Raw genomic sequence first — 26,015 nt, 5'->3', positions numbered from 1 at the left:
TGGTAAAGAACAGTATAAGTCAGGGATCGGCACCCTTACAATTTAATTTGAATCAAACAATACTGGCACATGATGATGGAATGCAAATAGGGATCACCCCTGTGTGTTTTATCAATTGTAACGTTTTGTTGGAACCAAAGTCAACATTTCTTCCACTAATCATATTGTTATTAAATATAAGCAAATAAGATCCCATGGGGTGGTAACTATTAAAGATGGGCGAATCTGTGCTGTTCGCTGAAACATTTGCGAGTTTATGCGAAAAAATCACGAAACAAATTGAAGTCAACGGACGTCAAAATAATTTTGACACGAGCAACAATTTTTATAAGCGCGACTATTTGGTCCAAATGCATCAAATCAATGGGCATCCAAATTATTTTGTCGTGCGCCAATTTCACTTGCGGCAAAACGTGGAAATTCACAGCCAATTTGTTTCTGGCAAATTTATTCGCCCATGACTAGTAACTATTTCATAGAATAAATCCAAACCCTCAACAGGTGGAGGAAGTGTAGTAAAGATCATCAATGTGATCATATTTATATTCACAATTGACAAGTACCAAAATGTGGTGTGTATTTAAACGCCATAATTGCTAAGTGCTTCCTGCTATAAGCTAAACTGTCTTTGACACTATTTGTCTTCTCTGTATAAGTTGGGGAACTGTTAATCAGAATGCCCAGGACCTGGGGTCTTCCAGATAATGGGTCTTTCTGAAATGTGGTTCTCCATACCTAAAGTCTACTAAAAAGTATATTTGAACATTTGGGGGCAGATTTATCAAGGGTTGGATTTCAAAGTGAAAAAAACGTCGAAATTCGACCATCGAATAGGGTAGTCCGACATTCGAAGTCGAAGTCAAAGGATTTTTTTAAGATAGTCCGATCGTACTTCGAATCGTACGATGTACGATTTAATTTTACGATCTTACAAAAAAATCCTTCGACTTCTCAAAACTTTGCCAAACACTGGCTATACATTCCAAGAGGTCCCCATAGGCTAACATAGCAATTCGGCAGGTTTAAGGTGGCGAAGTGTCGAAGTCAAAGTTTTTTTTAAAGAGACAGTACTTCGATTTTTGAATGGTCGAATTTGTGAAGTATTTTCAATTCGAATCAAAGTCGAATTTGGCCTATTCGATGGTCGAAGTACCCAAAAATTACTTCGAAATTCAAAGTTTTTTAATTCTAAAATTCACTTCGAATGCCCAATAATAAAATGCGAAATAAACCCAATAGGCTGGTTTTGCCTCCAATAAGGATTAATAATATCTTTGTTTGCACAAGGTACTGTTTATGTAATTATTTTGATATACTTTTTAAAAATTAGACTTAATTTATTAAAATGGCCTTCCTGTAATTCAGAGCTTTCTGGGTAACAGGCTTCTGGATAAAAGATGCACTGAATTTCAACAGGATTCAGCCAAACACAAGTCCCTGGCCGAACCGAACCTGAACCCTGTAAAACATGTGACTTTCATCAAACAACACAACAAGGAAGTTAAATATTTTTTATCCACACACAGCTCACATTCTCTTTATTCCTACCTTGCTCTAATCTGCATATCCAAATTAGGGTGCAGATTTGGGATTCGGTCGAATCCTAAAATAGTGGATTTGGGGCATCCCTAATTTTAAAGTTATTTGAAATGTAATTGCCATCAAAAGCTTCACTGCCCCTTTCTATTCTCAGCACTGTTGATCTTACTATTGGGACAATGCAGGAGCCAGCTGATTAACAGACCTGTGGAGAAGTAGAGTCTTGGCTTTAAGAGAGCTGACTATTACCACATTGTTTCAAGAATCAGACCAGCAGTTCAGAAAGAGACATATGAAAGCTGGGTTCAATAGCAATTTCATTTACAAATAACCTTGAAATCATTGCAATTCTTTAATTAACACAAAAAGTTACTTAGATTGACCTTTTCTTTCATTATGTTAAAAAAAAATCTATTTCATGTTCTCGTTTTACAACTCCTTTAAAATAAAATTAAGACAAGTGAAATATATATGTATATATGTGTATATGCATATATATATATACACACATATATATATATATATATATATGTATATATATATATATATATAAATATGTGTATATATATGTATATATATATATATATATATATATATATATATATATATATATATATATATATGTATATATGTGTATATATATATATATATATATATATATATATATATATATATATATATATATATATATATATATATATATATATATACAGGTATGGGACCTGATATCCAGAATACTGGGGGTTTCTGGATAAGGGGTCTTTCTGTAATTTGGCTTCTGCATACCAAGTCTACTAGAAAATCATCTAAACATTAAATAAACCCAATAGGACTGTTTTGCTTGGAATAAGGATTAATTACATCTTAGTTGGGATCAAGTACAAGCTACTGTTTAAATATTGCAGAAAAAACATTTTAATTATATGATTAAAGTGGAGCCTGTGGAAGATGGCCTTTTCGTAATTAGGAGCTTTCTGGATAACTGGTTTCTGGAAAATGGATCCCATACCTGTATATAGGTATGGCTATTGTCCAGAATGCTCAGGACCTGGAGTTTTTTTGGATAAGGGGTCTTTCCATAATTTGGATGTCGAGACATATGTTTTTCTTAAAATTACATTAAATAAAACCCAATAGGATTGTGTTGCCCTGTAATCTGTTTGGATCAAGTACAAGGTACTGTTTTATTATTATAGGGAAAAGCTGAATTATTTGATTAAAATGGAGTCTATGGGAGACGGCCTTCCAGTAATTTGGAGCTTTCTGGATAACGGTTTCCAGAAAACAGATCCCATACCTATCGTTATCTAGTTACTAATGTACAAGAACCCATTGGCATGCAAGACATGTTCTGATACATAAATCCTGTTCTGTATTTTGTTCTTGTACACTTGTACAAAGCTAAATTCAAGCTGATAGAATTATAAGGGGAGAATTATATAACAAATCTTAAATAATGCTTTGCCAACATCCATCATCCATGATGTTTGCCCCTGAAGTGCCAGTGCTATTGGCAAAGGCATCAATCAGGGAGCTTTAAACACAATGTCACTGCTTCATTACCGTACACTAAGAGGAACTGCAACTGCCGCAAGGCACGATATACTCTGGATGTCAAAATATATCCTCTTCCTTTGTACTTTAGTGTGGCCTTCTCTTAATAAAAACACATCTGAAAATCAAGTCAGTTGATTGCATTTACCCGTCCGTTGACAAATGTGTTATTAAAGTTTATGAATTATTTTATTTATATTTATTATTATCCGGTTAACTCTTTTATCTGCTATGGGATTTAACAATCAAATGCAAACATAAATCCCTTTTGTGAAACAGGAGTGAAGTTATTGTAAATGTAGTAAACTCTGTTTGTGTGGACATTTTGGATAAGGGCAGTTTTACTGTTTTGCCATTTGTCTTATGATTCATATTCCTGTTTCCTGTCTAAACTGGAAGTAAGTATGGAGCAGGCCAGCACCGGACCTAAATATGCTCCTGCATGGCAGCATAGGTTGTTGCCATTACCTGATGGTTTAGTTATTTTTTTTCTAAAATATTCTATTAAAGATTCTGCGTAGAAATGTAGCAGTCAGTTAAACATCTCCACTGTTAGCATTATGTGAACTTAAAGGATTTAAAGTAATAAAAATATCATGAACTGTTGCCCTACTCTGGTAAAACGGATCTGTTTGCTTCATGAATACTACTACTGTTTACAAAAATAAGCTGATATGTAGCAATGGCGGAAACTGAAAGAAGTCTATATGGCACAGGTTTAATAGTGGATAACAGATAACACCATTATGTTCTACAGAGCTTATCTGCTGTGTAACCTGAGCCTTTTCTCCTTTGAATGGCTGCCCCCATTGCTACACAGCAGCTTATTTATATAAACAATAGTAGTGTTTCTGAAGCAAACACAGCAGTTTTACCAGTGCAGGGCAACACTGCATTATTTTTTTATTACTTTTAAACACTTTCATTTTTTGATGTTACTGTTCCTTTAAATGCCTTTATGTGACCTTTCAGTATACTGTATATAAGGATTCGTAGCATCTGTTACTGTATAAAGTTTTTAGAGTCATGCACATTTTTCTGAATTTCATTATTGTGATCCAAACCTATTTAAATTCAAACAAAATAAGCGAAGCAATAGCGTCAGTAACACTAAAATCATTTTTCAGTAGGGAGAACTTGAGGGATATGTGGATTAAGGACATTAAAACCCCTAGTCTATAATACAGTAATTAATCTCGACTGCTTCATGTAAGCAGAATGTGAGTATAGGGTAATGTGATCTGTTTAAACCGATTTTACAAATGACTTTTTTTTCTATTTCTTGTACTTATAGACAGTGTTATGTGTGCGGCTTCCTTATATCTGAAATAAAATCACACTGTTTTATACTGTTCCCTCAATGATTTTTTTGAAGTTGCCAATAGATCACTTTTGATACTACTGAGTAGTGATGGGCGAATTTATTCGCCAGGCGCAAATTTGCGCGATTCGCCGTCAGCGAATAAATTTGCAAAACGCCCGCAAAAATTCGCGGCAAAAATTTGTCTGCGTCAAAAAAATTTTTTGAAAAAGCTAACGCCGGCGTAAAAAAACGGGCGCTGGCGTCAAAAACAGGCAGCGGCGTCAAAAAACGGGCGCCGGCATCAAAAACGAGACGTCGGCGCCGTTTCGCGAATTTTTCAGTACTACTGAGGGCCACCACGGCTTTCAATGGGAAAGAAATGCTGGTGTGTCCTTCACGAGACTAAAAAACTGCTGAAGAAACTGTTGTAGATGCAAGTGATACATAGTACATTTTATAAATGATTAAAACAACAGGAACACCAAAAAATAAAAGTGTTTTAAAGGAATGACAATTTAATGTAGTGTTGCTCTGCACTTGCACAACTGGTGTGTTTGGTTCAGAAACGCTACTATAGTTTATATGTGTAGCCATGGAAGCAGCCATTTAAACACAGGATACACAGTAGATAACAGATACGTTCTGAAGAATCCTATTGTATACTACAGAAATGATCTGTTATCTGCTGTGTATCCAGTGCCTTTTTCAGATTTGAATGGCTACATAGCAGCCTGTTTATATAAACTACAGTTGTATTTCTGAAGCAAAACAAATGAGTTTTGAGCAAAAATTTGTTTTAGCCGAAGACCCATTTAAAAATTCAAACTTCGCTCCAAAACAAGATGACTTTGTTACGATTGGCGAATAAAACCCTAGGAGATGTGCACAGGAGAAGGAAAGGAATCAGGGCTGCGGTATCCCCACCAGAAGCATGGCAGGCATCCCCACCGGCCGCTAGTCCCCACTAGACCACCAGGTAACCTCATAACTGATTTGAATAAGAGGCTGGAATGTGAATAGGAGAGACCCTTTATAGAAAGATGAGTAATAAAAAGAAGCAATAACAAGAAATGTGTAGCCTTACAGGCCATTATTTTAGATGGAGTAAGTGACCCTCATTTGAAAGCTGGAAAAAGAAAAAACATGCTAATAATTAAAAAAAAAATATTACAAAATAAATAATGAAGACCAAAAATAAACTTAAAAGTAAATCACCCCATTAATGAAAACACATTTTTCTTCAGTTACAGTAGGTACAGGTATAGGATCCCTTATGCGGAAACCCGTTATCCAGAAAGCTCCGAATTACAGAATCTCCCATAGACTCCATTTTATCCAAATAATCCAAATTTTTAAAAATGATTTCCTTTTTCTCTGTAATAATAAAACAGTAGCTTGTACTTGATCCCAACTAAGATGTAATTAATCCTTATTGGAAGCAAAACCAGCCTATTTGGTTTATTTGATGTTTAAATGAATTTCTAGTAGACTCTAAGGCATGGAGACCCAAATTACGGAAAGATACGTTATCCGGGAAAACCCCAGGTCCCGAGCATTCTGGATAACAGGTCCCATACCTGTATTAGAATTCTTGTTGACCCTCTGGTCATGTCTTTTGCAGAGGTTAAAGGTTTATTGAATTCAGAAGGGGTTCTACATTGAAAAGGTGAAAAACGTGTTGACGTGAGTTTTGTTTTTTTTCTTTTTTAACCTAATGGGAAAGGAAATAAAAGAGTGTGTGTAACTAGATTTGGGTTAGGTCTTGTAGTGATTGAGCCACCAAGTTAAAAGCATGGGTTGTAGTTGTCATACACTCTGTGGCAACCCAACTCTTGTGTTGTATTTCTTGGGATTCATAGCTAGTGTTATCCAAGGGTAAAGAGCAATCTACTTTTGAATTTAAAAGTAATGATTCAACCCAAATCAGAATGAGCAAAGCCTACAATTTCTAGTACATCTAGGGCAGAACTATATATACATATATATGTATATGAGCAAAATGACTGGGGGAAAAAAACAAATCAGTTTGAAACTGAATTAGCACAAACTAAATTGCTTCCTAATCTACTAGTTTGTATGCCCTGAAACACAAAGGGCCCCTATGACATTAACCAGAGTTAAGAAAATAATGTGAGCAATTAGTATAGAGAACAAGAATGAAAACCAGATTATATTTTACAAAAAATTGCTCTAGAAAATCTAATTTCTATTCATTATTAAAAGCTAAATCAAATGGATTTATAACAATGCCCAATTCCCTATGAACACATTCCTAATTAAGTTGCATTTGTTCTGTACAGAAACTCATTTCTAAAATCTTGAATTATTTGCACTTAACTGTTCCCTCTCAGGTTATTTGCAGCATATTTAGTGGAGGTACGGCATACAGAATCTTGCAATAGTCTTTGTACACTTAGGGGCAGATTTATCAAAGGTTGAAGGTCGAAGTTAAAAAAACTTCGAATTCGAAAAGACCAATTGAATGGAGGTCGAAGTTTTTAGAATCGTACTATCGTACTTCGATTCAAAGTTTTTTAAACTTCAACCTTCGATCTCCCAAACTCCCCCAATTGCCTCCATATAGGTTGTAGGAGGTCCCCCATAGGCTAAAACAGACAGTATTTCAAAAAAATTCGACATTTTGCATTTCAAAGTTTTTTTCAAATTTGAATTGAGTATTCCCTAGTCGAAGTACACAAAAAATAGCTCGAAATTCGAAGTTTTTCACTTCCAAACTTCACCTCGACCTTTGATAAATCTGCCCCTAGTTGTAATACTTTACAGTTAACTAATTGTATGTCTTTGGCACCTTCTCCAAGCGTTTTAAGAGAAATGTAGAAATAAATCCAGAGCGTTGAAGTACAGGCATGGGACCTGTAATCCAGAATGCTTGGGTTTTTACGTATATAGGATCGTTCAGTAATTTGGTTCTTCACACCTTAGATCTACTATAAAGTGTGTAAACATGAAATAAACCCAATAGGCTGTTTTTGCTTCCAATAAAGATTAATTATATCTTAGCACAAGGTAATGTTTTATTATTACAGAGAAAAAGGAAATCATTTTTAAAGATTTGGGTTATTTGGATAAAACGGAGTCTTTGGGAGATGGCCTCTCCATAACTTGGAGCTTTTTGGATAACAGATCCCATACCTGTAATCGAGATAAGTCAATATAGACTGAGCATACCATTGGAAAAGAGAAAGTGTCTGAAACAAGTAAAAAAAAAAAAAAGGAAGAGACTGCTACTGCAGCATTGGCTAAAGGAGTAGTTCACACTTTAATATGTTATAAAACTTCCTCATCTGGTCTCCATTTTCTATTCTTTTAGTTTTTGAATTATTTGCCTTTTTTCTCCTGCCTCTTTACAGTTTTCAAATAGTTGTCACGACCCTGGCAGCCAAAAACGATTGCTATTTATATTGAATTCAGGTCTAGGCTTACTCGCTGGACCAACTGAGGACTTCTTTACTACATTCCAATGGTTTTTGTTAAGTAAATTCCTTATTTCCTCATCTGCCTGAACTCCAAACATGTAGGCATGGGACCTGTTATCCAGAAGGCTCGGGACCTGGGGTTTGCCGGATAACGGATCTTTCCATAATTTGGGTCTTCATGCCTTAAGTCTACTAGAAATTCATTTAAACATTAAATAACCCCAATAGGCTGGTTTTGCTTCCAATAAGGGTTAATTAAATCTTAGTTGGGATCAAGTACAAGCTACTGTTTTATTATTACAGAGAAAAAGGAAATCGTTTTTAAAAATTTGGATTATTTGTATAAAATTGAGTCTATGGGAGACAGCCATTCCATAATTTGGAGCTTTATGGATATCGGGTTTCCGGATAAGGGATCCTATACCTGTAGTAAATTCAAGAACCCACAAGAGATTGTGTGTACAAGAGGTTGTATGCATGAGCATAAGTCTATTCTTTCTTTTAACAAATCACATACAGAGTTGGAGGATCACAAGCAAACTTACGAAAATGTTGCAGTTTGTTTAATAAATCTGTAGCTATCCAAGCCTCCTACGCATTTCAATGTCAGGGACATATAATTGATTATCTCTATTACATTGAAAATAAACAGATCTCATTAAAATGTTAATTGCTAAATAAGTAGACCTGTGCACGTTTTTTTGCTATTGTATTATACTCTATAATTAAAAATGAAATACATATAGTGAAAATAACAGGCTGATAAAATGCTGCTCTTACTTGTTCTGATGCCGTGCCCCTTTCAGATGGGCGTGATACTGTTCCACTGAGTTTAAGACCATGTTGCAGACGTTGCAAGTGTAGCTGCTTCGCAAAGCTGTTGTGAAAAAAAGAACAAAAAGTGTAAGGTGACGACTGCACGTGAACATATGGATACATACTAGTGATGGGTGAATAAATTTGCGACATTAACTTGCGGTGAATTTCCACATTTCGTCGCAAGCAAATGAATTTGCGAAAGTGCAGCGACAATTCGCAGACGAAAAATCCACCATGTTAAAAAATACTGTAATTGGGGCACGTCAAAATTGACGCATGCATAAAAATTGTTGCTCGTCAAAATAATTCAGCTGTCCATTGACTTTAATGCATTTGGACCAAATAGTCGCCCATATAAAAATTGTCAATTGCGACAAAATTGATGCCCATCAAAATTATTTTGACGCCCATTGACTTCAATGCGTTTCGTGAATCTTTTTGCCGTTTTGCAATTTTTTCGGCAAAGCAAAACGGCACCCATTCTCCCATCACTAATGCATACAACTAGGGAAGCACAGAATCCAGGATTCGGGAATTGGCCAGGATTCAGCCTTTTTCAGCAGGATTCTTATTCGGTGTAAGGGAAGGGAAATCACATGACCTTTTGTCACAAAACAAGGAAGTAAAATATTTTTCTCTACTTTTTCCTTTTCCTCCCCTAATATGTATAAGCAAAATAGGGTTCGTTATTCAGCTGACTCTTTCATAAAGGATTCGGCTGAATCCCAAATAGTGGATTCGGTGCATCCCTACACATTTCACGTTTAGTATGATGCAGAGAGTGATATTCTGAGACAATTTTCAATTGGTTTTCATTTGTTATTTTTTGTGGTTTTTGCTTATTTAGCTTTTTATGAAGCAAGCTCTAAAGTTTGAAATTTCAGATGGTTGCTAGGGTCTACATTATTATAGCAACCATGCACTGATTTGAATAGGGAATATGAATAGGAGAGGGCCTGAATAGAAAATTGAGTAATAAAAAGTAGCAATAACAATACATTTCTAGCCTTACAGCATTTGTTGTTTGGATGTGGTCAGTGACCCCCATTTAAAAGCTGGAAAGAGTCTGAAGAAGAAGGCAAATAATTCAAAAACTATAAAAAAGGAAAAATGAAGGCCAATTGAAAAGTTACTTAGAAATATCCATTCTACAACATACTAAGGGGCAGATTCACTAAGGGTCGAATTTCGAAGTTAAAAATACTTCGAAATTCGACCCTCGAATTGAAATCGAATCTAAAAGGATTTAGCGCTAAACGTTCGATCGAACGATCGAAGGATTTTTCGATTAAACGATTAAATCCTTCGAATCGAACGATTCGAAGGATTTTAATCAAACGATCGAATGAATATCCTTCGATCAAAAAAAGTTTAGCAAGCCTATGGGGACCTTCCCCATAGGCTAACATTGACTTCGGTAGGTTTTATCTGCCGAAGTAGGGGGTCGAAGTTTTTTTTAAAGGGAAAGTACTTCGACTATCGAATGGTCGAATAGTCGAACGATTTTTACTTCGAATCGTTCGATTTCGTTCGAATTCGAACAAATTTAACCAATTCGATGGTCGAAGTACCCAAAAAATACTTCGAAATTCGAATTTTTTTCAATCGAATCCTTCACTCGAAGTTAGTGAATCTGCCCCTAAATGTTAACTTAATGGTGACCCACCCCTTTAATAAACCTCAAAAATGTAGGTTTTGGAAACTCAAATTTGCCATAAAAGCTCTAAATGAAATTTTGACAAATCAGCCCCAAATGCTTTAATGAATCTAATCAATATAAGTTGATAAAGCATGTGACAAATGAACCCACATACCTTTCCATTAGATAATGCCTTTAATCACTTTGCGGATTTTTAGGGTAAGGTCACACTGGGCGTTTCGGGGAGATTTGGTCGCCTGACGACTAATCGCCTCGTCTTTGCGGCGACCAATCTCCCCGAACGCATTCCCTCACTCTTGCGCTGACTAAAATAAAAAATCGCCCGCGATAAGCACGAGCGTTGATTTGTTTTCCGAAGTCCCCCGAAGTTTCCTCTCCAGTGATTTTTCATTTTAGCGAGTGAGGGAAGGCATTCGGGGTGATTGGTCACCGCAAAGACCAGGCGACTAAATCTCCCCGAAACGCCCAGTGTGACCTTACCCTTAACTTACAATAGGTGATAAAAAAGAGGAGATTCTCTAATCTCGAATCTCTAATTATTTGTATTATTTCACCAGTTTTAGCTTGATGAACTAGATAATGATGGGGTTTGAGGAGATAACACCAAACACTGTACAGCAACAATCAATTTAGAGATTAAAAACATTACTTTAAATTTTAGATAACTTTTGTGGTATTTGATTCTGTCCAAACATTACCTAACCAAGTTAAGTTACCAGATCCCCTGAATCAGGGGCATGTCTCATAATGCAATTAATAGGGCTTCAGTGATTACAAATTGATTGCTTTTAAATGAAATGCAATCAGGGAAGCCTGGCTAAGCACATTTATTAGACGCATCTCTGATTTTGCAGACGATCTGGAAACCCGAATCTTTGCAAACTCTAAAAAACCCAACAACAACTTGCTGCATATTCAACACCCATACATATACAGTATACAACACAAATGAAAAATAAACTACTATTCTAGTCAAATTAATTCGCGAAACAGCGCCAGCGTCTCGTTTTTGATGCCGGCGCACAAAAACACCACAAATTTTTCGGCAAAGCAAAAACGCCCCAAATTCGCCCATCACTACCTATCACTAATTTCAACATCCCAGATGCTGAAACTTTTTCTTATTATTTCTATTTTGTTCCCTTACTTAGGGGGCACCACAATTTCTCTAATATATTTCCTCCTATCTTGGGTTTTTTTTTCTTTACTAAAACAGGGTACCTTCCACCACCCCCAATCTTTAGTAATCCATCTTTGTTTCCTCTACATCAGGGATCCCCAACCTTTTGAACCTGTGAGCAACATTCAGAAGTAAAAAGAGTTGGGGAGCAAAAGTAGCATGAAAAATGTTCTTGGGCTGCCAAATAAGTGCTGTGATTGGCCATTTGCTAGCCCTTATGTGGATTGTAAACCTACATTGAGGCTCTGTTTGGCAATGAACCTGGTTTTTATACAACCAAAACTTGCCTCCAAGCCTGGAATTCAAAAATAAGCTCCTGTTTTGAGGCCACTGGGAGCAACATCCAAGGGGTTAGAGAGCATCATGTTGCTCACGAGCTACTGGTTGGGGATCACTGCTCTACATGTATATCTCATTGCTTTATTTGGCACTTCCTAGTCACATCTTCTAGCCTCAAAACTTTCCTTAATTTCTCTCACTTGCTGAATAAAATTGGTCTTCCAGCAGCAGCTCCCTTTAAAATGGAGTATATAGGTGTTGTTGATGCTAGATATTTGGCTTATTGCAAGGGGAAGCTGTGCTTTATGCTTTATTGTTGGTCAGAAGATCATTTGCAGTTGCCAGTACAAGTATGGAATCTGTAATCCGAATTACAGAAAGGCCGTCTCCCATATACTTCATTTTATCTAAATAATCCAAATTTTAATTTCCTTTTTCTCTGTAATAATAAAACAGTAGCTTGTACTTGATACACATTAAGATATAATCAATCCTTATTGGAAGCAAAACCAGCCTATTTGGTGTATCTAATAATTACATGATTTTCTAGTAGACTTGAGGTATGAAGATCCAAATTAAGGAAGGATCCGTTATCCAGAAAGCCCCAGATCCCGAAAATTCTGTATAACAGGTTCCATACCTGTAATATATTTTTCTAACAATTAATATTGAGATTTTTTTCTATAAAGAACAGTTTTAGCACAATGAAACAAAGCATCAAGGGCAATGTATATGCTATTGCTAAATGCTAAATGTAATTTTGACTTCCCATTGATTCCAAAGCATTCCGACAAGTTTACTCTGTTTCTCAAATTTTTCCTTTTTTACTAAAATGCCATAAAAATCTGATTAAAAAAACTACCACCACACACATAGACCACAATATATTTTGTGTTGAAAAGTCACAGTGAAAAAACACCCATAGACTACAAAACATTCTGCACAGACATTTTCATGGTTTCACAAATTTTTCAGAGAAACAGGACAGATTCGCTCATCTCTACTATACAGCAGAAGTCAATATAATGGTGACCAAGCTCCACACAAGAAGCTGTCGTTCCATTGTAGTCAGAGACTCCAACCCTCTTGTTTTTTTAGCTCTTTCACATCACAGTGCTCATTAACCCCTAGGGATGTGTGACACACTAATTGCCTAATTAGCTAGCTGTGGGCTTTCCAAGGCCGTCTGGACTACTGTCCTTATTTTTGTTTCCAAGAATAAGAATTATGACTGTTTTTAGTCTGCTTTGAATTAAATTAAAAAGATTTTCATGTTATTTTTACATAAAAATAAAGTTTTAAAGAAAAGAAAACACCACTGACTGTTTGTGAACCAAGATTGATGTCATACTGTATACGGTGACCTCCCTCCACCACCTACATTTTTCAAAAATGTCATATTGTCTTCAAATAATAAGTGACACTTTCACAGAGCCTGAATTACGTTTTATAATTCCCACTTGGTGCCAAGAACATTATTATGTTTGAACCTGTAATTGTCCTGTTTCTGGAAATTACACATTCTTCATTTGGACTTTTGGTGGGGGGCAGGGCTTGCTGAATAGACTTTAGATATTTTGGCCCTGCTGTAGAACTAGAATGTCCATGTTTAAGACAATTTGCTCTTAAATCATTATTGACTGCCTAGCAAAAATAAATGTGTTTGTACCAATATAATTCAATTGTAACACAGCAAACTGTCTGTTTGAGCATGTAAATGGATTCCTTATTCCCAAGGCATGAAGAACTGAGCTCTGTGACCAGACCAACGCTGATTAGAAATGTAAAATATATCTACTGTTATTTCCCACTAGAGCAAGGGTTTCAGAATTAATTTATAATATTTCCAGCTACTGCATTGATTAATATATAATATTTGCAACTACTCACAGGAGGGAGACAGAGAGAGAATAAAGCAAGCAGCTTATATTGGAGAATGTTTTCATCTGGTGGTCCAGTGAGAGATGAGTAGGAATATCACTGGCACACAACATATGCGTTTAGCAGGGGAGCCCTTGCAATTTTATTTAATGCATGGTGAAACAATTCCGGGACACTCCCCTTTGTCAAAGGAGACTGGAGGTTGCTGATTCCCCCATCATGGGAACGTAGTGTGTGTGGTAATTCCATTTTCTTTGGAGCTAGTGAGAAATGAGCCACAGAAAGGTCCATTATGAAGGGATAGGCACAAATGCTACAGAAACGTATTAGCTCATAATTGTGCCCAGTAGTGATGGGCGAATTTGGGCCGCTTCGCCGGAAAATTCCTGAATTACCCAAAAAATTTGCGAACGATTCGCGAAATGGCACCAGCGTCTTGTTTTTGACGCCGGCGTCCAATTTTTTTTGGAATTCGCCGCAAATTAGCGTCTGGCGAATAAATTCATCCATCACTAGTGCCCAGTAGTGAAGCATACACCTTAAACTTCTGCTGACCCCAGTGCAAGGATGTTCAGTGGTCTTGTGCCTGTTGTGTCTATGATAGGATATCTAGTGTAAGGCATAAAATGTAGCACTTTAAAGTGCTACATTTTTTAAAACTCGAAATTCGACCACTCGAAATTTATTAATAAAATCGTATTTTCTCAGCTCGGACTAATGGAATCGACCAGAAAACTCGAATCGAATTCAATTCAAATTAGAAAAACTCGAATCGAATTGAAAAGATTTGATTCGAGTTTTTTTCTATAAAAAAACTCGAATGTCAGGAAGGCTTCAAAAATCACCAAATTGAGCCATGGACCTCTCCCGTTGACTTATATAGAAATGACGCAGGTATAAAGTGGCAAAAAGTTCTTAAAGGGCCAGAGAATGATAAATCTCGAAATTCAAATTAAACTCATCGAGTTTGGATAATTTACAATTTGAATTTGAGTGTTTTGACAAAAAAACATTAAAAATTTTGAATTAAAATTTTCAATTGGACCCTTAATAAATCTTCCCCTTATAAATGAGTGCTCAGATATAAATGATTTTCTCCAGTTAAAGAAAGCTTTCATATAATGTGTTGCATAATGCTGTGTCAGGAGTGGAAAGCAACTGAAGTATGAAAATTATAATTCTTCATTTTGTTCCCAGTCAAAAAACCTAAGCTTTCCAGTCATGAAAGATGTAGGCGTTCAATCCATTAATCTCTTTCCCTCTTCATAATACATTTCATTGGTACGGATGTATATTTGCAAAAGCTGTCACCTAATATTTCCATCCCTATCAAACACATTTTTAAAACAATGAATACTTTGGGTTAGGCAGGCCGGAATTTACCATTGATGCTGCTCTAGGCCAACCTGCTCTGCTGCCCCCTTTACTGCACCAAATGTATTGATCCAGGGACCAAAACCCTGTCTCATAGCGATAAAATTTGAATTACTATTCCAAAACACTTCTCAGTCTCCAGTAATAATCCTATCATAAGTGTGAAAACATAGTCATTTTTTAAAATTCTAGTAAAAGGTGGGCTCCTGAGTGAGACAAGTGGCCTTTCCACAATTCTCAGCCGGATTGGGGCCTCATCAGTAAAACATAAAGTCATCAATCGATAACGAATGTTAATAAAATGATGTAATTATTGCGTTGGTCAGTACCAAACAAATGAATATTTAACATGCACAGGACATTAACTGATTCTGTTTTATTGCTTTATGGATCTTTAGCTCTTGCAAACTAAAACCAATAAGATCTATAAATAAAAGAGGCAGAAACTGCTGTTAATGACCAATTCTTCAACCAGAGGCGCCACTGAATGCCATAAGTATATTAAATGAAGTCATCAAGAAGAGGAGATAGACGTATTAAGTGGCAATATTTTAAAAAGTGAAAGCTTGAGGCTGGCCCTTGTCCTTTCTCTTCGAAGACTGAGTCAGTTCGGGGCATACAGATACATAACTTGCCTCAACAGGAAAAACAGGAAAGAAGAAATACACATATATTGTACATATTTCCAAAATATTATCTTGGTATTAATTCCATGCATAGAGTCCTACACTAACAAGCAGTGGCATATTCTTGTTGATAGAGGACCATCCTTTGACTAAGGTACAGGACTATTTGTAATATTAAGAGACTGAGCAGAAAACCACAATTGGGCGAAACCACAATTAGACTTAAGCCCTCTGTAAAAAAAAGAAGGATCATATTGCCATTGATATCAAGGTTTAAATCAATGGACAAAGCCATAATGCCATAAAAGGGCTCATATACTTTTAAACTGTGCTTAGCAGAGGGGCATATCTCTGCTAATACTGTTTATGGAGTAGACCATCAGCAAACTGAATTACCTCTGTAACTGTTATGACTTGTTTCTATTGCTGGTGATTTAAACTGCCTGTACCCCTATATAATGTTAGATCATACCCCTTGCTAGCTATTGTAAAGGAATCAGTACATTGTATGACAGTGGCAGTATTAAACATGGTCCATTAATTGGCAATGATGGGCAGTTTTTTAAAAAAAAATTGCTCTATTAGTTGTAAAAAAATATTTAAAGGGGAACTATCGCGAAAATGAAAATTCAATATAACCTTCATCATACTAACATAAGAAACTTTCTAAATACAATCAATTAAAAATTCTGTACTACCGTATATACTCCAGTATAAGCCGACCAGAGTATAAGCCGAGGTACCTAATTTTACATACAAAAACTGGGAAAACGTATTGACTCGAGTATAAGCCTAGACACAACTACAGCCCTGTCTACCAGCAGCGCACATTCCACCAAAGCGACCCCCCCTTCGATCAACACGGACTTCTTTGCAAAGTTGATGGTGACAGAGAATTGCCAAACGGATTACTGTGTGCATTGTCCCACTGTCCCACTACCATGTGCAGAGGGTGCTGTGTGATGTTGATATCACTGTTAATCTTTCGTATAACCAACAGAGGGCACTGTGTGATATTGCAGTCATTGTTATTCTTTCATATAACCAACAGAGGGCGCTGTGTGATATTGCAGTCACTGTCAATCTTTCATATAACCAACAGAGGGCGCACTGTTATTCTTTCATATAACCAACAGATGGCGCTGTGTGAAATTGCAGTCACTGTTATTCTTTCATATAACCAACAGATGGCGCTGTGTGATGTTGCAGTCACTGTTATTCTTTCATATAACCAACAGAGGACGCACTGTTATTTTTTCATATAACCAACAGAGGGCGCTGTGTGATATTGCAGTCTCTCCCCAAGCGAACTGTTGGTATAGGAATGATTAAAAGTAACTGCAATCTCAGCTACTGCCCACTGACTCAAATATAAGCCGAGGTAGACTTTTTCAGCACATTTTGGATGCTGAAAAACTCGGCTTATACTCGAGTATATACGGTATTCTGAAATAATCAAGTTCATCTTCACTATCCATCTGTTTCTCTTCATGCAGGAGTTGGGTGTCAGATATTCATTGACAGTTAGATACAATATATCTTATAGGGGGGCTCCTTTTGCCTAGGAGATGTATTAGAGCTCACTATTAAAATCACCAGAAATCCTTTCTCTCTACATGCAGAATTTGTGAAAAAGGCATTTAAAAAAAAGGAAGCCCCCCTATAATATACTGTATATTGGATCTGTTGTCAAGAAGACAGCATGAAGAAAAACAGATGCTGAGAGATAGTAAAGATAAACTTTAGTATTTCTTCTGTAATTCTGAGCTTTTGGGATTAACTGGTTTCCGGATAACGAATCTCATACCTGAATTAATTTTTTTTTTTCTTTCTTAGTTCAGAATCTTATTCAATAATTGAGAATAAAATTGTCATTCTCTAATATTGACAGAGGACAAGTGGCAGACTGACAGGCAGATAGATAGATATAGATTCTGCTGATAGGTCATGGATTTCAAACGTATCAATGATAGTAGAGCGATAGATAGATAGATATAGACGGACGGACAGACAGACAGACAGATAGTTACATGAATAGATGATTGATAGATAATATAGAGATAGACAGAGAGATTACAGAGTTTCTGATACAGGTATACTCTCTATATTAATGTATTTATTATTAAATTCTATGCTTAGAAAACACAAGCCCACCTTTTATACCATTTCTGCACTGATTAGGACTTTATAATTAGCATCCATCTGTTTTCTCAATTAAGTAAAATGTGATTGCACTATTAGCATTTTACTGCTGATTAGGGGGGAAAACATTGGGCTCTTCCTGACAAAAATTAATTCACATAAAGATGTCAGTATGACTCTGCACGTCTATCTTGTCTGGTCTACCTAGAGAGACATTGATAGGCATAAGAATAAAATTAAGTGCCTTATATTGTTTTTCTCCGAGCGGATTAAATATCAAAGACAAGAAAATAATGATAGGTGAAATCTGAAGCATAATATGTAAAACATCACCTGTGGGATCAATTGCCTTTGGAGAGGCTTTTAAACAAGATGTTGAAAATAGAAACCACACTCCCTTTCTTCTGCGCGTTCTGAGAATATACTTTTTCAAATTAGAGAGATTTTTCAAGGCTTTATTGTAGGAGCTCTCACGGCTGAGCATTATCACCACTTCTGAGCAGCCAATTTGCTCTGCTAACACAGTAGAAATATTTTCACTGTCATGCTGTTAAGCTCTACGTTTTATTGTGGATACTTGCGGTTTATCAGGTGGTAGGGCTTTGGTTGCTCAGGAGTGGAGCTGGAATACTGCAGGCCACAGGCTGGCCAGCCTATGAGTAAATGCCCCAATAGTGGCTATTTTTAATAATCACTATTGGGGCATTAATAAATTAATAAAAACTATTTGTGAAGCTCACAATATTTTTTTCATATGAATAAGAAAACAGTACCTTGTACTTGATGGTATCTGAACTACATAAATCCAAATTGATATTTGGGGGCACATTTACTAAGCTTGAGTGAATTTCAAAGTTTTTTTTTGGCTACTTCGACCATTGAATTGGCTACTTCGACCTTCGACTACGACATCGAATCGAACGATTCGAACTTAAAATTGTCTGACTATTCGATAGTCGAAGTACTGTCTTTAAAAAAAAAACTTTGACTACCTACTTCGCCAACTAAAACCTACCGAGTACCAATGTTAACCTATGGGGACCTTCCCCATAAGCTTTCTTAGCAATTTCTGATCGAAGGAAAATCGTTCGATCTATGGATTAAATTCCTTCAGATCTACGATCTAACGATTTTTCCTTTGATCGTTCGAACAAACTAAATGCGGTAAATCCTTCGACTTCGATATTCGAAGTCGAAGGATTTTACTTCGATGGTCGAATATCGAGGGTTAATTAACCCTCAATATTTGACCCTTAGTAAATGTGCCCGTTGGTGTATTTCATTTATTTATTTTTTGTAATATACTCAAGGTATGGTGATCCAAATTACAAAAAACTCCAGGTTCCAAGAATTCAAATAGATCCCATATCTGTACATCCAATCCTATTGGAGTCATTCACTCAGCAGCAACAATTCAGTTATCTGGTGACTTCTATGGCTGCTTATGGGAGATTTTCACTCTCCACAGTGACTGAAGGTCAGATGACTGCCTCTTTTGCACCGATTTGACCTTAGAGTGAGTCAATGCTGTTCTTGACTTTGCTCTATTATATGGCTTATCTTTCAAGGGCACTTACTCAAAGCTTTCTAGGAATATAGCTGAAGCCTGTACTCCCATAAGTGTGTTTCATAACCTTCTATTAACCTTAATAAATAATGGCACTTCATTATATTACCATAGCCATTTAAATTTTATAAACTCTTGCCTCTGAGTCATATTCTTGTAGCTTCTCATTGACTAGAGGCTCTGGAACTGGACAGCTGGAGAAAGTGCCCTCAAATTTCAAACCATATTTTCAAAGAAATGAATAAGTTCAAGAAACACTGCATTTATCTTACCTGGATAACAGGAGAATTGATTTAAAAGTAGGTAAACACAGCCATTTATACTTATATAAGGGACTTTCAATGAAGGTGACAGGTGAGAGCATTGTAGATGGAGGAGATGGAGATCTAATTGCTTGTTGCCTTTTTCACTAGTGCTGTGGCTGATTATAGAGTCTTGGATTGTGTGTACTAAGGACTGGACTGAACAAGACAAGGATGAGAACACATTCTTGAAACACATAATAAGATTAAAATGGCCAGTGAAATCTTCTGGAATCTAGTATAAGGAAGTGCACAACAGACCCATGGTAATTACATTAAAAGGAACATTATATATTTAGATTAATAAGAGCTAGAGGCAATGAAGATCAGCAGTAAATGATATACATAGAAAACAAAACAGGGCAATTACACTCCGTTTTTCGTAGATTAAAAATTCATATCTCAAAGCTTCGAAGACAGAGCCAAATAATAATAAAATGCTTCAAAAGCTAACAAATATTTAAGTCACACAGGACTTTTACTAAATGCCTTGGCAGAAAGTAGAGCCCAAACACATTCTCCAGCCAATATCATGAGATCTAGTCATTACCATGAAATAATGCTTGTACCATGTGGCCTAGCTGCTTCATTGAGTGCCTTCTAGGACTTCAACCTGATCTTCATTGTTCAGAAGAATATATTTTACAATATGTGAGCAATTGTTAGCCAGTCAGGTGCTGCTGCTTAATTCAAGTTTCTCAACTTGCCTCATTGGCACAGCCCCCTGCATATTATGGATTCTTTAGCGATCAGCTGGGTCCCCTCTTTTCAGGAACTATAGCAGAAATACTATTCAAAACCATTAATGCAAATGTGTCTGCTAATATATTTGTGACTACAGGTATACGATCCGTTATCCAGAAACTCATAATCCAGAAATCTCTGATTTATGGACAGTTTGTCTCCCATAAAGTCAATTTTAATCAAATAGTTCACAATTTTAAAACATATTTCCTTTTTCTCTGTATTAAACAATCCCAACTAAGATATAATTAATATTAATAGGAAAACAATCCTATTGGGTTTATTTAATATTTCAATGATTTTTTTAGCAAACTTAAGGCATTAAGTTCCAAATTACAGAAAGACCCCTTATCTGGAAAACCCCAGGTCCTGAGCATTCTAGATAATTTAAATGAGCCTATGAGTAAGTGCCCTAACAGGCACGAAACGCGTTAGGCCATTATCTACTATTTTTGTACTTTTAACTACTTTTGACTAATTTTTGGAGGGACTCACAACTATGGTTGTTTTCTCATGGATATGCACCTGTGGACTTGGGTGAATTAGTATATCTTCTTTCCTATACTCATTTTTGCTTGTTTGGATATTTTATTGCAACTCCATTTACTGTGGTAGTACCCACACTGGCCTTTGGCACCAGCTCTTTTTGCTTTTGTTATTAATTTAAATTAAATCCAAGCAGCTCATAGCTTTGTCTTTGTTAGCCCCTTTTTTCAAATTTTAAACAAAGCAGCAGCTAACTCCATTATTCACAAGTGAGGTGTTATTTAGAGCTATTAACATCACGCAGAGCTGGTAATTTCTAAGGTCACCGAATGCTCACATTAAAGAACAATCTTCTGTTTCACTTGGGTAGACATTATTTTACTCTGAGATGATTAACTATGTATTCTTTGTTCTTCGTGCAGAGGAGATTTCACCTGAAGTGCTGCAGATATGAATTTAAGGCATCATTGGACTAAACTGTACGATTTCAGTGTTGCCCCCCCCCAAAATCCTGTTCTCCCCACAAACATGGCAGATGAGATAACATTGCAAACGGTATGATATATGACTCCATTGTAATCAAATAATTAACATTTTTCAAAATGGTGTCCTTTTTCTCTGTAATAATAAAACAGTAGCTTGTACTAAGATACAGTATAATTAATCCTTATTGGAGATAAAACAATCCTAAGGGGTTCCTTAATGTTTAAATGAATTTTAGGAGACTTGGGGCAGATTTACATAGGGTCGAATATCGAGGGTTAATTAACCCTCGATATTCGACTGCCGAATGTAAATCCTTCGACTTCGAATATCGAAGTCAAAGTATTTAGTGCTATTCCTACGCTCAAACGATCGAAGGAATAATCGATTAAATCCTTTGAATCGAACGATTTGATGGATTTTAATCCATCAATCGAAGGATTTTCCTTAGATCAGAAAATTGTTAGGAAGCCTATGGGAACCTTCCCCATAGGCTAACATTGGCCTCGGTAGGTTTTAGGTGGCGAACTAGGGGGTCGAAGTATTTTTTAAAGAGACAGAACTTCAACTATCGAATGGTCGAACGATTTTTACTTTGAATCGTTCGATTCGAAAAGGAAATCGAAGGTCGACCATTCGAAATTCAAAGTATTTTTTCTTCTATTCCTTCACTCAAGCTAAGTAAATGGACCCCTTAAGGTTTGAATATCCAAACTAAAGAAAGATCTTTAATCCGTAAACCCAGGTCCTGAGTTTTCTGGATAACAGTCCCAAACCTGTAGTACTCATTTACTATTGGCAAAGTGCAAATGCCAGATGCAAACAGAAGAGATGCGTTTTTTGGGAAACATATTGGTTAAGATGGTTGCATGTTTAGAGTAGGGATTGCAGCAAAATGTGTGTTTTTTCAAGATACTACATTTGCTTGAATTCATCTGCAAAACACATGAATATCCCTATTGGTTTGAATGGAGCTCACCAGGTTTCTGTTTGTAATTTTTCTGTAGATTCTGATGACTAAATTACAAAAACACTGATAAATCATCAAAAAAATCTTGACTTTTGATAAATCAGACCCTAGGTGTAAGTTTATTTGTGATCTGTTATACCAGGAAATAACAAGTAATTAGAATAGTGTGGTTCATCTCCATATATTCCCATTTACTGCATACAGAGAAATGGGGCTACTATATTGCCTCCCACAGCTGCGCATCACCCCCAGACATTAATAGAACTATTCACACCCATGAGATGATAGTGTTGCCTTGAGTTCTGCAAATGAATCACAGATGAATCCTTTGGCTCTGCAAAACATACTGATGATGCCAGAGAAGTCAATGATATTGGGGCATTCTTCCAAAGCACGTGATATAATTAAGCCACAGTCCTTTAAATGTGCATCTGATATCTAGTATGCATTCATCCATTTAGCTCTACTGTCAGGACAGGCAATAAGAAAAATCCATCTCATGTATTGCACACGAAGGTAGCATCTACTCAAACTATTAAATATATATACAGGTATGGGACCTATTATCCAGAATTTTTGGGACCTGGGGTCTTCCAGATAACAGATCTTTCCATAATTTGGATCTTCATACCTTAAGTCTACTAGGAACGCCTTTAAACATTGAATAAGCCCAATAGGCTGGTTTTGGTAAGGATTAATTATATCTTAGTTTGGATCAAGTACTTGTCACGGTTGGCACCCTAAATTCAGAACCGATTTTAAGCACCCTGTTCTCGGCTCTTGCTTCCGCCTTTAACAGCCGCCTTTCACCTCAGGAGGAGCCATCGGCTAATCGGATGCCGCCAGTTCTTATAAAGAGAGGTGCAAAACGAAGGGTTCTGAATGAGCAAAGGGGCACAACAGTAAAGCACAAGTCTTTTGGGCAGAAGGTCGCAGTACAAGGCGTAGACAGAAAGCAAAGTCAGATCAGGCCGGGTTGGGGCAGGTAGAGAACAAGCAGGCAAGGGTCAAACCAGGAGATCAATCAGAAGGGTTACGGAATAGAGGAGTCGGTTACCAGGCAGGGTCAGGATTTCGGAAGTCAGGATCGTCAGAAGCAGGCAGGGGTCAAACCAGGTAGTAAAAATCACAGAATAGCAGAAGCTCTAATAGCACAGAAACACCAGGAAACTCAGAAACAAGATCTTATAACGGGCAATGTAAAAATACAAACTGCGCCTTTAAATACATTTGAAATTCGTGCCATTGCGCTCTGGCGTCTTAACGCAAGCGTGAATGCGCCCATAAAGCAGGAAGAGGAACCACAGTGTGGCAGGCCGAGGGGGCGTCCCTGCAGACCCCTTCCCACTAGACCACCAGGGTGAGTCGTTACAGTACTGTTTTATTATTACAGAGAAATTTTTAAAATTTGGATCATTTGGATAAAAAGGAGTTTATGAGAGAGGGTCATTCCATAATTTGGAGCTTTCTGGATAACAGGTTTCCAGATAACAGATCACATACCTGTACTAATTAGAAGGGGCACTTTCTTCTGGCTATACACATTTCTTTTTACAATTGCAGCCTCACAGAGGCATAGTAAAAAAGGACATTTTATAAAATCCTAAAAGTTAACTTAAGACTTATCTTCTGAATATGGAGTCATTGTAGATTCAGTATAAGAGTATTTCAGCTTGCAGTCTTGTTATTGTACAAAAAAAACGTGACTAGATAAAGATATCACAGGTTATGTTGCAAAAATATTGTTGGATCCGAAACTAATAAGAAAACCAAGGGAAGAGGTGGCAGATGCTGTAACTACGCAGTTTACAAAATTCTTAGAACGTGTTAAGAGAATCAGTGAATCAGGTTTTTGTAAACACTTGGCTAATATAGCATGAGGGCTTGGATCCCATTCCTTTGATGATGAATTGTGTTCTAGAAATGAGTTTTTACAAGATCCTAACAAGGTGCTGGAAAATCAGCATTCATTAGACAAGGAAGCCCATGATTAAGAGGAGGAACAAAAAGAATAAAAACCTGAGATCTCTCAATTATAATAATGAGCACATCAATAAAACAACTCTGCGCTGCTGACAAAATGATTTTAACTTCGGTGTTAATGATGTAATGTGAATATCAATCAGAACATTATGTTTTTTTTAACTCTGCTAAAATGCAATTAATAAACATTGGAATCTCAAAAAAAAAAAATAACAGCTAAAACTCTCTATTCAAATGAACACAAAAGAAACCCCTAGAGATTCAGTGGAAAATATGAGTTAATTTATCTTCCTTGGATCTAATGTCTTCATAGAATGGAAACACTATAGAGCCCATTTATAACCAGAGACAAGGTTAGAAGTGTAAAATTCAGCAACAAAAATTATATTCAGTGTCTTCTTAAAGGAGAACTCAACAATAAAACCCCTACCCAGTACCCTACATAGTTCCCCCTCCCTGCTCCCCCCCCGCATAGGTGATAACACCTATAAATACCCCTAATCCTTTACTCGCCTATGGGTGCAGAGTGCAGTGGAGCTCGTGGGCGCCATCTTCCGGCTCTTTGGATTTCTTTGGCGCATGCACAGTTGGAGCAGTCTTCCACTTGGTAGAAACTGAGCATGTGCCAAAGTGTCGAAGGGAAGGAAGAGGACCTGAAGAAATCTGAAGACCCAGAAGATAGTGCCCATGAGCTCGGCTGTGCTTACTCTGCACTTATAGGCAAGTAAAGGATTAGGGGCATTTATAGGTGTGTATCACCTATGCACAAGGGGGAGCAGGGAGGGGGTTTTATTACTGGGGGGTTAAGTTCTCCTTTAAGCTTGGGTTCTTCTTTGCAGCTATGCCAGTTGCCCTTTAGGACCCAGTTTGTGATTGGAATAATGATAAACTCAATAAAACAACAAGATGCAAACAAGACAGAAAGGTTTTTGATAAAATAATCCGACTGAGAAGAAATGAGAAGAAATTATTATTATTAGTTGCAAAAACAACGTAACCACAATCTCAATCTCAGAAAGTATTGCTGTACACTGGTCAGGCAGAAAGTCTTCTTCCTGGGAATTTATTATAGAAAAGAGCATTCATAAAACCCTGAAAGCATGTTTAACTGCCTATAAAAAGCCAGTGGTGTTATGACAAGCTCACTTATACCGGGAACAAATACACTAAGCAAGCCATTCAAAATTAAATGTGGAACCCATAAATCTGCTGCATGTGATACATAGTTCATCTACAAACACAAGTGCAAAAATGAACACAGATCGCCTTGTTTCTTACCCACAGTATGTTACTTGCTAATTGCAAGGTTTTCACTAATACTATATTTGTATATGAATGACACTGTGCTATGTGCAGTGTAGGGATATGAGTGTTTGTGTACAGATGAAAGTGCAAATACACTACAGTAGTAAAGACAATGGGGCAAATTCACTAAGATTCGTAGTTGCGCCAGCGTCCGCTTCGCCATACATATTTTCGCCAGCGCTATGCAAATTCACTGAAATCCAAAGTTGCGCTCAGGGGAAGCGTAAGGTTGCGAAGTTGCACTAGCGTTAATTCGCCAAGCAAAGCGATGCTTAATTTGCATACGACGCCAAATTCAAGTTACAATGGAGGTATATGTAGCATCACTACACAAGCCTGCGAAACCTTCAAAACAGCAAATAAAATTTTTATTTTGCCCTA

The 26,015-nt window shown here is 36.8% G+C and overlaps 1 protein-coding gene across 2 annotated transcripts in view; it reads right to left on the bottom strand.

Moving 5' to 3' along the window:
- Positions 1-26,015, bottom strand: part of LOC108695761 (zinc finger matrin-type protein 4-like) — a 274,884-nt gene that overhangs the window by 51,528 nt on the left and 197,341 nt on the right. For both annotated transcript variants that reach the window (XM_041568712.1, XM_041568713.1), the window contains exon 6: positions 8,614-8,710. In XM_041568712.1, the coding sequence (XP_041424646.1) occupies positions 8,614-8,710 (97 nt within the window). The remainder of the gene's footprint in view (positions 1-8,613; positions 8,711-26,015) is intronic.

The sequence above is a fragment of the Xenopus laevis genome, chromosome 7L, assembly GCF_017654675.1.
Source record: "Xenopus laevis strain J_2021 chromosome 7L, Xenopus_laevis_v10.1, whole genome shotgun sequence".
In the NCBI taxonomy this organism is placed as follows: domain Eukaryota; kingdom Metazoa; phylum Chordata; class Amphibia; order Anura; family Pipidae; genus Xenopus; species Xenopus laevis.
Note: the sequence above shows the minus strand (reverse complement) of the source record. Positions and strands in the feature narration are given on the sequence as shown.